Source organism: Amphiprion ocellaris, chromosome 16 (assembly GCF_022539595.1).
Source record: "Amphiprion ocellaris isolate individual 3 ecotype Okinawa chromosome 16, ASM2253959v1, whole genome shotgun sequence".
Taxonomy (NCBI): Eukaryota; Metazoa; Chordata; class Actinopteri; family Pomacentridae; genus Amphiprion; species Amphiprion ocellaris.
The window spans coordinates 18497731-18512560 of NC_072781.1; the positions used below are offsets into that span (position 1 = coordinate 18497731).

Sequence of the window (14830 nt, forward strand, 5' to 3'; positions counted from 1 at the left end):
AATCTCTCACTGCAGCACAGGGGTTTTTAAGTATCACCACCGTGTCTGATTGAGGCACGAAGGCTGAGAAAGCTCAGCGGATCAAAGACATTTCACATAGCTTTCTCTCTTTCGTCTTCAACTGTCATATTGTGGTTTTGTCGAGTAGCGGACCCATTGGCACAACCGGAGAGTTTTGAAACAACGAAGGAAGAAATAAACTCCAATAAAATGCTAATAACACACATGAAGAAAAAATTGTTTATCACCTGTCATGATGCTTTTTTCTTTTTCTTGCAGTTTTACTGTTTTTCCTGTTTACAATGTGGAGAAATACATTGCTGTTTGGTTTCAAAACTTGGTTGAGATGGTGGTCATTTATGGTCTACTGCATATGATTTATAATATTTCCAAACCCAAGCTTCACTCACAGATTTCTCTGATTCACTGTCATCTTGAAGGACAAAAATGTTTTTACAAAGTGTTAAAGGCCACTAATAATCTATGTGCACACAGCAGAGGACAAAAACCATAAAAATGAGATTATCTTATTTGTCAATAACTACTTACTGTGATACTAGGATTTTTGTCATTGACAAAATGTCAGATTAAAGTGGAAACTTCTGCAGAAATGTGAAAAAAGTGTCTGTGAAGATTACATGCAGCTTATACACTGTGTTTTGTGTGTGTCCATGTCTCTGCAGGGATATGAAGTGCGGAAGATAACAGCCATTGACCAGGATCTTGGCCGGCCGAGAGGAATTGGCTACACCATCATCTCAGGTCTGAGTCACATAATCAATCTGACATCCACAGCGCAGAGAGGGGAATCGATCACCTCTTATCATAATTCCACAGCAATAATAGACAAATCTCATCAAGCACAGCAGTCAATAAGAACAGAGAGCAGAGCAGCGCCTCAGATTTGGAGAATAGGCTTAGCCGTAAGCAGTCATTAATCACTGTTTTGGTGCAGTTGTGCAGAACTCAGCCTTCATTTAGCGTTATCATTCTCACGTTGGCTTGTGCCATCAAAACAGGATTATGATTTGTCAGAGCGACAAATTTCACCGTCGGCAGAAGAAAGTGATCTCAGGATTTTCTGTTGTTGCCTACTTGTGTTGTTTTATTGTTTGTTTTTTAAGACGTTTCAGACTGGCAGTTTGTGTAAAATATGCTGAGATAAAGTGTAAGAGTTAATGACCGCCATATTGAACTTCCTCCTAAGATCCATAACTTGTGTTGGGGTTGCTATATCAGAGAATTTCACTCTAAAGAAGACGAGAGGAAGCTACAGTTTGCATGATGCTGATAAGGCTGTAGCAGTGATCCTGCTTTAATACTCCTGAATTCAGTATTCTAACCTCTGCCAAGGATATGATGTTTATGCCTGCCTGTTACTTCATCTGTCTGTCTGCCAGAAAGATATCTCAAAAACTCATGAACAGACGTCAATGAAACCTGGTGGACAGATTGTTCTCAGGGCAAAAAGCTCTAAATTAGATTCTGGGGCTGATCCACATCTAGGATTAAGATTATTGGACAGGTATTCTGTTATTAAGCCTTATCTATGAATAATGACATTAGTATACACTCGTAATTCCAAGTCATTTGGTAAATTTGCAGAATGAAGAAATTATTTAATACAAAGTTTTAATGACAGAAATTATGTTTTGGGGATTAACAGCAAGCGGGAAGAGTATTACGTGTCAGTGGAGGTATCGTTTTTGTCCATATATGTCTGTCTGTGCTGTAATGTTTGTGCATGATTATACTGACAACATTCTGAAGGTATAGCATGTTTGCTTATTCATACTTCAGTGTTACCAGATGAGCATACTTCATTACCTTCTCCCTCTCAGATTATTAAGTGTGAAAAGAGAGCTGAAACTTTTCCAGTCCATGCCACTGCTCTGACTTTGATCGCTGCTTCAGAGAAAAGGAATAGCCTAATTTTCAATCATGTGAAACTCACTTTTGTTGACTTTGTATTGAAGTCACATGAGTAAATGGTAAATGGTCTGTATTTATATAGTGCTTTACTATACCTGAAACGATACCCAAAGGGCTTTACATTAAACATCACATTCACCCATTCACACACACATTCACACACTGTAGTAGATGGATATATTTACACTGAACTGAGTAAAAGTACAATGGAGAGAAGCTACAGGAAGAATAGGGAGAGATATGGATTGAGTGACATGCACTGGCATTGGGATTATAACTTAATTAAAGATATAAGCAGCAATTCTAATCCTATACACTTTTCAAATTCAGTGAAGCTCTCCTTGCAGTTTACTATCTTGCTGTTCTGTGCGTGCTGAAAACAAACTCAGTGCTCATGCAAAGCTCTGGCTCAGACCGGACCATATGACACTATAAAGGAAGGCCTGTGCATAGTTGAAATCAAGAACATTCGTGCTTGTGTGCTGGGCAGGAGGAATGGGAAGGGGAGGGGCGATAGATGGGAAAAGGGTGGTGGGAGCAAGAGGGTTAAGTTTTAAATTAAAACTAACTAGCTAAATATCAACAGTCTTTCTTCAGATACATATACTGCATTTATACATGCATACAGTCGCGCTTCCACTTTAAAGGGGTATTTTGTGGCATCATAATAAAATAATGCCAATATAATATTTCAGCATACTGTAGTATAAGTGATCAAAGAGGAAAACCAGACGTATGCTGCTCCTCTGGTTGTTTTTAGGCTAGTCTAACCAGTGACAGTAGATTTTAGCTAATCACAGAGCTTTATCCCAATGAGGTGAAACACAAGTCCACAGTGAAAGCAGAATATGGTGAAACAATAGATTAGACAGAGGACTTTCACTACCAGTGAAGCCGCGAATGAACATTGACTTTGGGCTTGACTACCTGCAGATTTTAATGCACGGTCGTCTGGAAAGGGAGAGTTTTGATCAGAGAGGAAAGAGCTGCAGGAAGAGGAATTTTTGCCTATTTAACATTTCTGCCTACTGCAGCTTTAACCAGGTTATCATAAAGCAAGTTTGTAATGCAGAAACCATAACTCAGCACTGTTTAGTAACAAAATTACAATCTTCTAAATTACTCCTGCATCTATGTAGCACCATCTGGTTTGTTAGTGTTCTAAATGTGCACACAAAGATCAGAAGGTGAAATGTCTGCAAAGTAAATGCCTCTTTCAATTTTGAGGTGCCACACATTGTTCCTGTCATTAATTAATGAAACAACCCCCCCCCCCCCCCCCCCCCCCCCCCCATGACAAGTGATTATTTAACTGAAATTATGACTTCACTGAGGGTAGTTTGAAAAATTGTATCGTTTGTGTGCATCAGAGTCACTAAATGTATCTCCGACTTATATATAACTGTTGCAGGAATCAAACTTATTATTTACTTATTCCAGATGTCTTCTGTTTTAGCCAATAACTGATCACCATGAGATGGTTGAATTAAGTTTACAGCCCTCCTTTTGCCTACTTCTCCTAGTAAAATCCATATTTCTATTAAGATAAAAACCCACCACCACTTTTGACTCTGTGGTCAATGCACCTCTGTAATGCCGCTTTAATACCCCCGCAGGGTGTTTATTTTAACCACAATCAGCCTTTCAATCCTGAAGGACGAACAATCCCTCAGAGATCCTCCAGGTCTGAAACATTGATCTGCGTGGTGAAAATAAACACCCATCGGGAGGATTACAGCCGTCTGTGGACTGTATCCTTTAAACTCTACCTGCCCCCTGTCGAGCCCAGAATGGCCAGGATGGAAGGACATCGGTGCCTCCAGTACTGCCAGCTGGCTGATAAGGGCTGGCACCGCTTGATAAGCTTGGCGCACCATGGGAATTTTGGGTGATGAAGATATTCATTGTTCTGCCATCTGCTGAGTCACTGTGCGACCTCACAACCTAGCGAAGGAATTTGACCCCGCATGTGTGCACGCATGTGAGCAGTCATGCATTATTTGTGAGTGTGTGCGCTTTAACCCATGTGCGCACTTGATTGCTGCACACTCAGGACAGCGAGATGGCTGCGCTGCCCACTTCTTCACGAAGCTCACCATAAACCCTCTGCTCCCATTCAGTGCACACACCTATTCAGTCTTACTTACCGTCTGCTGCCACATGTTATATTGTTGTGTGTGTTGTGTTTGTTGCAAAGTTGAAGGGCTGAGTTAAGCTCTAGAGGAGAAGAGCATTAAAAAGACATTAATTAGACGATGCGATGTATTCCCAGTCGTTGCAAAATCAAGAGTTATAGCACCGCACCAAGGCTTGATAAAATCATTATAAGTTTGATGGATAATTTAAGCTGAAGGGTGATGCAGTGCCAGGAGATAAAGGTGGGAGGGTAAGGTTGTCAGATGATGCCTGTTGTATACATCTATGTGTGTGTCTTTTTCCCGTGCATGCTTGTACATGCATACTTGCACATATGTCTCTGTCTATCCAGGCTCATCTGCTCTGCTGCAGTCAGATTAGTGTGAGGGCACGCTTGTTTGCAGACTTAAGTGTGACTCCGCATGACGCCTCTCATGCCTTCCCGCTCCTCGCCCCGAGTGTCCTCAGAGAGCGCGGCTCACTCCTGCGGGACTCGTCTCATTAGTTCAGTAATTAAGATAAACGAGGTTTTAATTGCAGCTGTGATTCACACTAATGATTGTGGGACTCAAGATGAGGATTTCCTCTCCCTCCTCCAATCAGAGGGTGGATCTGGGATTTGATGTGTACGAGTGATAGCGTCGCAGCAGCACTCTGCCTCCAATGTTGCAGTTGTTATTGTTTGTTATGATGAAAGAGTTTCAGGGAGGAGGTTGTGATGGTAAATCTCTCGTCTACCGGGTACAACTTATCCCTTGTTGGACCTCTGACCCACTGGTCTCATTATACATCAAACACACTAACCATAGCCCACTGAACTAACTGTAGCATTTCTGCTGCTCTAAACAAGATTGTGTCCTCAATACTTCCACCACTGATGATGAAAATAAAGACTTTTTTACTTGCTGCTGCCCTAAATAAGCATAAACAAACATATTTGTATTTGCTCCTCACAGGTCTTTCTTGCTCAGTAGAACTTGCTGACTTCTGTCTGTTTCACTTTTGGAATACGATGAAATAAAATAACTCTGTGTTCAGGTGATATTCGTTTAATGACTTAATGCTCATCATTGTAGATGCTGCTGGATTTGCTCCAAATACCCAAACTACTCCTACTTTTTGAAAAGAAACAGTGACATCCACTTGTCCTTTTAATACTTCATGATGTTGATCCCTGCATTTTTTCAATTGGGATTTGCAGTAAAATCATCACAGCTTAAAAACCGGTTTGAAAGCAGCATTCACCGTGCGATGCGTCTGCAAAATGGGTTGTAACAAATTAGATAAAAGAAACAATAGTTTCTCCAGATTTAATCTACCTAGTAATCATGTTAGTATGCTTGTGTTTGCTGTGAGGCATGCTGAACTGAAATTAAATCATGGGTCTGAAAGATTTTTGTGATTAATGTATTTGTAATTTCTGCAGGACTTTTTATTTGGGAAAGCTGTGCTGAGCCACCGACAAATCCTTATTGATCAGATAAAAGTTATGGGGGTGCTCCGGCAATAATCGCTGTTACCTAGCTCTCTCCTGATGCTACTCATTTTCAGCAAAATGTCTGACGTAATAAAATCCAGATGCACTCCCACAGATCTGAAACTCCAACCTAAGAGGACACTACGGCAATACTATAATAAGTGAGGATTTTTACAGTTGCTATTAGGGTCCATACAAGTTCTGTTAAAAAAAAATAAAAATTGTTCTTAGCTCATTCCAATAATTGCCACATTAGGTGGTGTAGGGCAGATAGCAGAAGAACTCTCCAGGTGTTCAGGTATCTCTTCTGAGTAGCCGCCATGTGTTGAGGGAATCAGATATCCGCTCGTTTCACTGGTTGCTATGACTCTAGTTACTGTCGGGAATAGTAAATGACCTTTTCCCACAACAGTGATACTCTTACACCCGCATGATTTCAGTTCTGGCTCATGTGGCAACATGTTCACAACAGAAAACTGTAGTTTACATTGTTGTACAGATATGTCACACTGATGAATGCTTTAAGAGAAGGATAAAATTTATTTTGTCATTGTCATCAATGGGAAGAATGCAATGGCATACATAGTCCCCTGATGTTTCTGACAAAAGCAATTTTAGCAATGAGCTTTTGCAATAAGCATTTATTCACATCTGCCGTGTATTACACCATAGCTTTTGGCCAGCAGCTCCAGCAACAAACAATCCCGAAACGTCAGCCATTATTCACTCAAACCCAACCCTGAGGACAACTAAGGCAGGAGCACAGACAACACTGGTCAGTCTCAGTGACACCAGCGACCTGAGGGACCGACACTCCAAAGCTCAGATGGACTCACTCTGGCACACACAATACATGCTTATGTGAGGCTGTCTGCACACATAAATACATGGATGGATCAACATCCTCCACACTGACACAGACAGAGGGACAGAGAAGGAAGAAAAAAGGGAGATCAAAACAGAGTATGATTCTTAACAAATATGAAAAAGACCCAATATGAAATGGCCCACTGGACGTGCACTTTACCTTTCTAAAAAAGAACTTTCTATCTTGCTATCTGTGATTCCTATTACAGAGAGTTAGAGGCCAACAAGCCTGGTCCAAGAGCAGTGCTGTCCGCTAGGATAAGAGTTAATCTTGTGGAAAGTTTGTGTAGCCTCTCCACTGTGCTGTAATGATGGTGTAAGAATAAGCAGAATGAAAGTCAGCCTAGCATTCCCACAGAATGAAAGGACATCCCCCAAGCCTTTCATATCAGCCTTTTGTTTATCTGTGTGTGCTTGGTTCTATCTCCTTTGTCACACAGAAGCACAACTAATCCCATCTTAAGCTCCTTCCATCTCTACCTTTTCTTTTCCTTTTAGACAATTCTTCCTTTCTTTTACTGCAACATCTCCATGTTGGGAAATAGCAACAAAGAATGATTTTAATTTGCAGCATCCCAAGCAGTATAACTGTCTAAACTGGTACAAAATGATAGCTTCATCCTACACTATTTTGAAGTATGTCAGAGATGTATACAGTTTTGCCAGAGGCATCCTATGACTTCCATGGCCTTTGTCTGGGTCAGCATGTGAACACCCTGTCTGCTCCTGCCAAAGGACCGAGACAGACAAACATGTCCGGTGCAGTAGGTCCTGGGGGGACGACTGGTGCTGTCTTACAGCCCTCACAGCCTCTTCCCAGCAAACAGGTCAGACAGGTATGGCCACGCCATTTCCCGCCTGCACAGACTGATAAGTAGTAAAGGCGATTATTTCTCCTCGTCTTCTTTTCCACACATATCTTTATCCTTCAGCACTGCTACACCCTGATGCTCTGATTCCATGCCACTACTACTTAACTCGTATCAGGAGGCATGCTATAATATGGACAAGTCCAATACCTGTTATTCTATTGGGGGCTCTTATTGTCACTGTCGCGTCACTGGGATTTCTCTAGGTTTTCAGTTAGACGCTCTGAGGCTCTCCGCAGTCTGTTGCTATGTAATCCCTTAGAGAAAGTAGATCTGCAGGACACTGATCACGACCCAATCCAGAGTCTAGTGTTGTCAAGTAGAGTCTAGTAATCAAGTTCAATCATGATCTAGTCTAGAGCTCACTTTATAGTGACATGGGTCTCACACAATAGTAATCCCAAATTTTCTGCTGTCTCTTCATTCATTTAATTTACTCTAATCCAAAAATCCCTCACTTAGTCCACTGTCTACATGTGCAGTTACATTAACATATGATATTCAAAATAAAACACTTAAAGAGTAGCCCTAAAATAATCTGATGACTTGCCCAGGGTGTGTCTTGCCTCTCACTCAACATCAGCTGGGTCAGGCTCCAGCCCCCACAACTTTCTGCAGGATAAAGCAGGTATAGCTGATGGATGGATGGAAACAATTAAAAAGTCAGAATAAACAATTAAAACGTCACAATACTTAACTGTAGTTCCAGTGCAGTCTGATGTGAAAGTAAATAGGAAACAATGCATGACATTTGAGCACATTGCACAGTTGTGAGTTTAATCCGTGGAATATGCATGGGAGCTTATTGTACAGATTGTAAGGCTATGATCACCAATTTGACAGCTTTTGTGAACAAGCTGCTTTTCAATCTTGTGTTGAGCACCCTGCATCATCTGCCAGAGGGAAGTAGTTTAGAGTGGTAGTAAAAATGGTGGAATGGGTCATGCGTTCTATTTGAAGCCCTGCTTCAAATAGATGTCATCCACTGTCATTACCTAATGATGTTTTGGGCCATCTTCATGGTCCTTCCTGGCATACCACACAATGCTATGCAGTACATCAGGACACTCTCTACGAAGCACCAGTAGAAGTTCTACAATCGGGTTCTGCAGCAGTGGAGACATTGTTGTGTCTTTGTGATGACAGTGGAGGTGTGTATTGCTTTAGGAGAAGTCTAGACCAGCAATTTAAGACTGGAAACTCTGTCCACGGCCTCATCATCAATGGACACTGAGCCATGAGCTGTTCTCTTTTACAAGATTGTTGGCAGAACACCAGGTGGTCAGGTTACTCATGTTGTCCCTGAATACTGACTCATTGTTATTAGAAATCATTTCCATGACTGTTGTGCCATCATGAAATATTACTAGGTCAGATTAAATATTTTATTGGAACATAACCGTAAAAACAGCAGTAATGAAGATTTTTTTAAAAAAGATTAGATTACATTAACCAAGTCCTGTCAAAATACTCCTTTCTATTCTAGATCTAATTTATTGATCCCTTTAAAACAACAACGTTTTATTTTAGTAGCACAATTCTAACATATATTTGAGCTTTATCTGTTGGTGTTAGAGTTCCTCCCTTATCTTTATTTATCTGGGGGATAAAGGGGATACTGCTGGCTTGAAGAAACGTTATCCGTAGATATCTGGTTCTGAACAAGCGCATTTCCAGATGTCAAACCCAATTTCCTTTTCTGTTGTCTCCCAGCCAGCTGTTGTTTTGTACAGATTGTGCAGAAGCAGATTTTGCATAGCCTAGCAAACTGCAAAAAATATATATCAGATAGGAGGGCAAATTCAGATGCACAGACAAAAATTCTCACACATATGCTCACAAACACACTTAGTATGCACACACTAGAGATAAGACCATGCTGCCAGTTCATTGTTCAGTTGAAAAGAGACTGTGACATCCTGGGCTGACAGACCAAAGCCAGAAATCAATAGCTGTAAGTCTGGTTATTTTTCATGAGACCTAAAGATTGTGGACTGATAAATTTGTCTGTGACCAGGATAAAAATCATGTTAGCTTAAGGTTAGGCTGGGTTAGTTGAATCTGGGACCAAAGTCAACAGAGGAAGCACTCTGCAATCTCTTGTACAGTTTGCTCTTAGTAAGTAGGTAATAAAGTAGGATTTATGCTTTGCCTAAACTGCAGTTGGTTGGATTTCATCAGAACCCCTGTCCTTGTAGACATTTAGAAGGTTGGATAGGAGGTGTCTGTGTGACCCGTTATCTGTAACTTTCCTGACAATTCAACAGTCACACCTACTTCATGCTGTGCTTGGTAAGTTGTGTGAAGGTGAAAGAAGAGCTGCAAAATTTGCTTCTCTTTGTAGCTCTCTTTTTCATTTGTTACTGAAGTGTTTGTGGTACTTTTGTGTGCACAGTGCCATGTTACACTGTTAATTTCATACTGGGGAGATTGTCTGAAAATGCGTATGCATGATTTCTATTCTTGCACTTGAAAAAGAAACATTTCTAATTGAGGGGCTGCACAGTGGTGTAGTGGTTAGCACTTTCGCCTTGCAGCGAGAAGATCCCTGGTTCGCGTCCCGGCTTTCCCGGGATCTTTCTGCATGGAGTTTGCATGTTCTCCCTGTGCATGCGTGGGTTTTCTCCGGGTACTCCGGCTTCCTCCCACAGTCCAAAAATATGCTGAGGTTAATTGATCATTCTAAATTGCCCGTAGGTGTGAATGTGAGAGTGATTGTTTGTCTCTGTATGTAGCCCTGCGACAGACTGGCGACCTGTCTAGGGTGTCCCCTGCCTTCGCCCGAGTCAGCTGGGATAGACTCCAGCCCCCCCGCGACCCTAGTGAGGATTAAGCGGTGTATAGATAATGGATGGATGGACATTTCTAATTGAAGCTGCAAGCAGCGTTGGTCAGGTCCTCACATTGTGCCGGCGCTGCGACTGAGACCTGATGTTGTCACATGGATGTCATCAGAGCAGGACTCTGATCAAAGATGTAAACTTTGAGAGAGATTGGAGCATGTACAGACTAGTTAGACAGCACTTTCTGTTACATGGCAAAACATTAAAATGCCGTGGGCCGCTACGGCCACGCTCTTCAACTTGTGTGGAAGATTTTAGTAACTTTTGATCACTAATGCCTGTTGTATATACTGGCCAAATTTAAGGTCTGTTGGACTTAGCCCCTAGGGAGAGTTCACTCTTGAAAATTTCAAAAAATGGCCCAAAATCTATCAAAATCTGACACTTTCTTCAAAATGGCCAACTTCCTGTTGGGTTTCAGGTATGTGTGCAAGAGGCTTTTTTGTGCGCCCTGACATGCTACATATGCCTATGATATTTCGTAGGTCTAGGTAAAACGTGCTGTGGGGGCCCATTATACTAATACTAATAATGGCTGAGTGGTATTCAGCCATTTTGCCACACACATACAATGCCAAATTTTTCACCAGTTCAGATATGTGTGCAAATTTTGATGCATTTTTGATTATGTTAAGGACTTCAAAATTACATTTATCTTGTCCATAGAAGAAGAAGAATTTCTTGCAGTCCTATAGGTTTTTCGCACCATTGGTGCTTGGACCCTAAATACATAACTTTGATACACAAAGATGAGTTTTTAGGAGTTGAATCAATAAATGAAGTGGGACATTGAGAACTATTTCTGAGGTACCATAACGTCAAAGAGATGAGGTTCGATGTTCAGCTGCACATTTGTGGTCAATATACATAAATCTTAAACATCATTTGCTTTCCTGTCATTGCATAGACACATGTTTAGTTGCAGATATTGGTGCCTCCAGCTTGATGTGGTTTTGTGTTAAATGCCGTGTGGGTGGGTGGGTGGGAATCAGGTGTGGGATTACGTCCGAGTCACAGAAAAGGCAATGTCTACTGGTTCACCCCTTGTAGTTTGGAGGAATGGTAGAATCTGTAGGGTTGTTATTAACCTCCCACACAGTTTTTCACACAAGACATGCCCAATATTCTCAATTACATTTTTTAAGAAACCAAATTTACTTTTAAAACAAACATATTTTCTTCTCAGAACCCAAGACTGTGATGTAATAGGAGAGATCATAAAGTCACATAAAGAGGTAGGAGGGTAGATTAGAGGCATAAGTCAGCAGGCGGACTTCCACCCAAGGAGAGCAGGGTTGTGTTTCATGTGAAAGCATCACTCTCAGATTTAGGTTTGGTTTTTACTCATTTAGTTACAGTTTTCGATTGCTGTTTCATGAGGTTTGGGTACTAAAACTATGTGATAGGAAATAGGATAGGAAAATATAATTTTTTTATGTTAACATAACATCCTTTCACAACATGTCAGAGGCATTTCCTCCATTTCATGGGTTACCCATTTAATATTTGATAGATTAGCAGAAAAGGAGTGACAGTAAAGCAATTAAAAAAAAAACAGGCAAAGTTATGTTGATTTAAAATGGATTTGTGAAAATATGTTTCTCTCAAAATAGTACTAAGATTGCAGTTTACTTGTAAAGGAAGGTATTTTTTTTGGAAGAAAGTGGAAATAGATCAAGTGTGTTAAAGTAAGTAAAGAATTACCCCTCCTGCAGGAGTCTAAACTGCATCCCAATCATCACTGACATTTCCTGTTGTCCTAAATGTATTTAAGGTGAGAGTTACAATACTCAAAAAAAATCAGAGCCACAAAACTTAATTTCTCTTCTGTTTTTACAGTGAAAGTATTTGTGTCCTAACTCCAGCCTTTTTTCAATGCTGGAATCTCACTGAATGTACCTTGTTGAGCTTAATACACTGCCTGGACAAAACAAAAGTTGCCGCCTGGATTTAACTACGCAAAGAGGTAAGAGCCTTCCGTTGGATAATTACTGCAGTGATGAATACATTTCAGCTGGAAACTTATTTAACCCTAGCTGATGCAGTGAGGAGCTTATCATTTCTTAAACAACCATGTCAGAAGACATATCCTGTGGTCGTGGAAAGAATGTTAATCTGTTTCAGAAGGGTCAAATTATTGGCCTGTATCAAGCAAAGCAAAGAAAACAACTAAGGAGATTTCTGAAACTACTAAAATTGTGTTAAGAACTGTCTGTTAAGATTCAAACCTGGAAGGATAGTGGTGAGCAATCATCTTCAGGGTACAAATGTGATCGTTCATGTGGTCTGATGAGCCTGGATTTAGCCTGTTCCACAGTGATGGGCATGGCATGTTCCAAGATGACGATGCCAGGATTCATGGGACTCACATTGTGAATGAGTGGTTCAGGGAGCATGAGACCTCATTTTCACACATGGATTGGCCTCCACAGAGTCCAGACCTCAGCCCCATTGAGAATCTTTGGGATGTACTGGAGAAGACTTTGCACAGTGGTCCGACTCTCCCATCATCAATAGAAGATCTTGATAGAAAATGAATGCATCTCTGGACAGAAATTAATGCATTGACGGTTCAGAAGCTTATTGAAACAATGCCATAGCGAATGAGTGCCATATTCAAAACTAAAGGCAGTCCAATGAAATATTAGAGTGTGGCACTTTTTTTTATTAAGCCAGGCAGTCTATATTTAAGTTAAGTGTTGAACAACAGGAACTTCTTGAGATGCAACAGCATTTGCTATTCAAAACTGAGGCATTGGGGCCTCCTTAACAACAGTGGAAGTGCGTCTTACCAGCCAAGTCAACCAGTGTGATCTCTGGACACAAAAAGAAGTTGATCTCATCCGCTACACACTGTCTTTAAATATTTGTCCTTGAACCTTTTTTTTGAAGAAACCTTTTGATGAAACTAGTTCATTGAGTATTCATGAAATGCAGCTTGTCTGCCAATGGCAAGACACCCACAGGGCCATTATCACTCAGCATCAGACACACAAAAAGACATACATAAGTGCTGGTAGCTGTCACACACTGAAGGGTGTGTCAGTGCACAGATGAATATGTGTACAAGCCAGTGAGTGTAGGTGAGAAGCTGTTCATTTAGATTTTGGAAGTGAGTGTAGTTTGAAAACAATAACTAAAAGCTCATCATTAACATGATTTGCCTGTAGGCGTAATCCTTAAAAGTGACACTAATTTGTGTACATTTAGCAAGTGTACAAAATCTTAGCCCCAAGACTCTGAGAACTGGCTGCATGCCATATCACATTACTAGAATGTTCCAGCGCCCCCATGGTGTTGTCACAAACTAGAGAAAACTGTTGTCACTAGCTTAGTCATGGCGATTACACTTGGAGAACTCCTGTTTTGGCTGTCCTCAAAAGCTCATTGCTTGGAGAAAGTCATTGTCATCCACTTGTCAGACGCCCGATTGAACTCATCAGATCAAATGTCTTATTTCTTCTGTTCTCTTGGGCAATCCCCACATAACACATCATACACATGTATGTTTTCCACTTTTGCGACTCAAAACACTCAGTCACTTCCATTTCCCCCTATTTTTCCCCGTCTCTGCAATCATTCTTTGCTCTTTGTAAGTGGAGGAGAGGCAATAAGGCAACTATTGTCAGGAAATGAGTCGCCACTTCATTGTTCATGACACAAGAATATACATGCATGTATCAAAGGATAATATGAAACCCACACCTGTGTTTTTGTTTATACTTTGGTAATGTGGGGATTATTCAGAAGTGGCAAATTATTTGGATTACTTTTATCTTGTAATTGTTGTATTCACCGTCAGAGCTATTGTGCATGTACTGAATTTGCAGGAAATAATAGCTGTTTTTGTGAGTGTGTGTGTGTGTGTGTGTGTGTGTGTGTGTGTGTGTGTGTGTGTGTGTGTGTGTGTGTGTGTCTGTGTCTGTGTGTCTGTGTGTCTGTGCGCTTGTGGGCATTTCTTTAGGTGTGTTTGTGTGTGAGTGAGTGCATTTGACTGTGCACCCCACTCTAGACAAAATCATGGCATGGTTTCTCATTTTCCAGTCCAGTACTGTTGGTAATGTGAGAGCATGGCTAATCCCCTGAAGTCTCACATCACAGAATCAAACTCTCCCAGTTAGCACCACATGCACTCTGACACACACACTTGCACCCTCTCCATAGAAATTCAGGATCGAAGTACCTGCACATTAACACATGCATGAAACACATAAATATCATCACTGAATGTGAATACCAAATGCAAACAGAAATTGTGCAGCTATTTGTGCTTATTCGAGTGTGTGCGTATCAGCATGCAGCAGTTTTCACCTCCTGGGGGTCTAATCACAGTGTCCTGACAGATCACTGGAGAGCACTTTCTATCAGCAATTAGAATATGATTATATTTTCTCTCTCAGTGGGACCAGTGAGTCACTCTGTGTAATTTCAGTCTGTCTCTGTGGTCAAGCAGTGAAGCTGAGGCGGAGGGCTGCTCAAGGGAACCTGAAGCAATGAGTCAAAGCCTCTTTACCGGATGCATACAGAGAGTAGAACCAACAGTCTGCTGTTATGTACATTACGGCAAACCGCTCGCGTGCTTTTGTAGGTGTGTGTGTGTTTTTGTGAGTCTCCGCTTGGCCAGGTGAGCGCCCAGTCGTCCGGATAAGGGGCGGCTGTCGGAGTAGATTGGCATTCTAGTCAGGCCACTGAAGCTGACAAAGCAA

At 41.2% G+C, this 14830-nt stretch overlaps 1 protein-coding gene across 2 annotated transcripts in view; it reads left to right on the plus strand.

Annotated features, from left to right (window-relative positions):
- Positions 1-14830, plus strand: part of cdh23 (cadherin-related 23) — a 203543-nt gene that overhangs the window by 90304 nt on the left and 98409 nt on the right. For both annotated transcript variants that reach the window (XM_035955484.2, XM_055018533.1), the window contains exon 9: positions 684-762. In XM_035955484.2, the coding sequence (XP_035811377.1) occupies positions 684-762 (79 nt within the window). The remainder of the gene's footprint in view (positions 1-683; positions 763-14830) is intronic.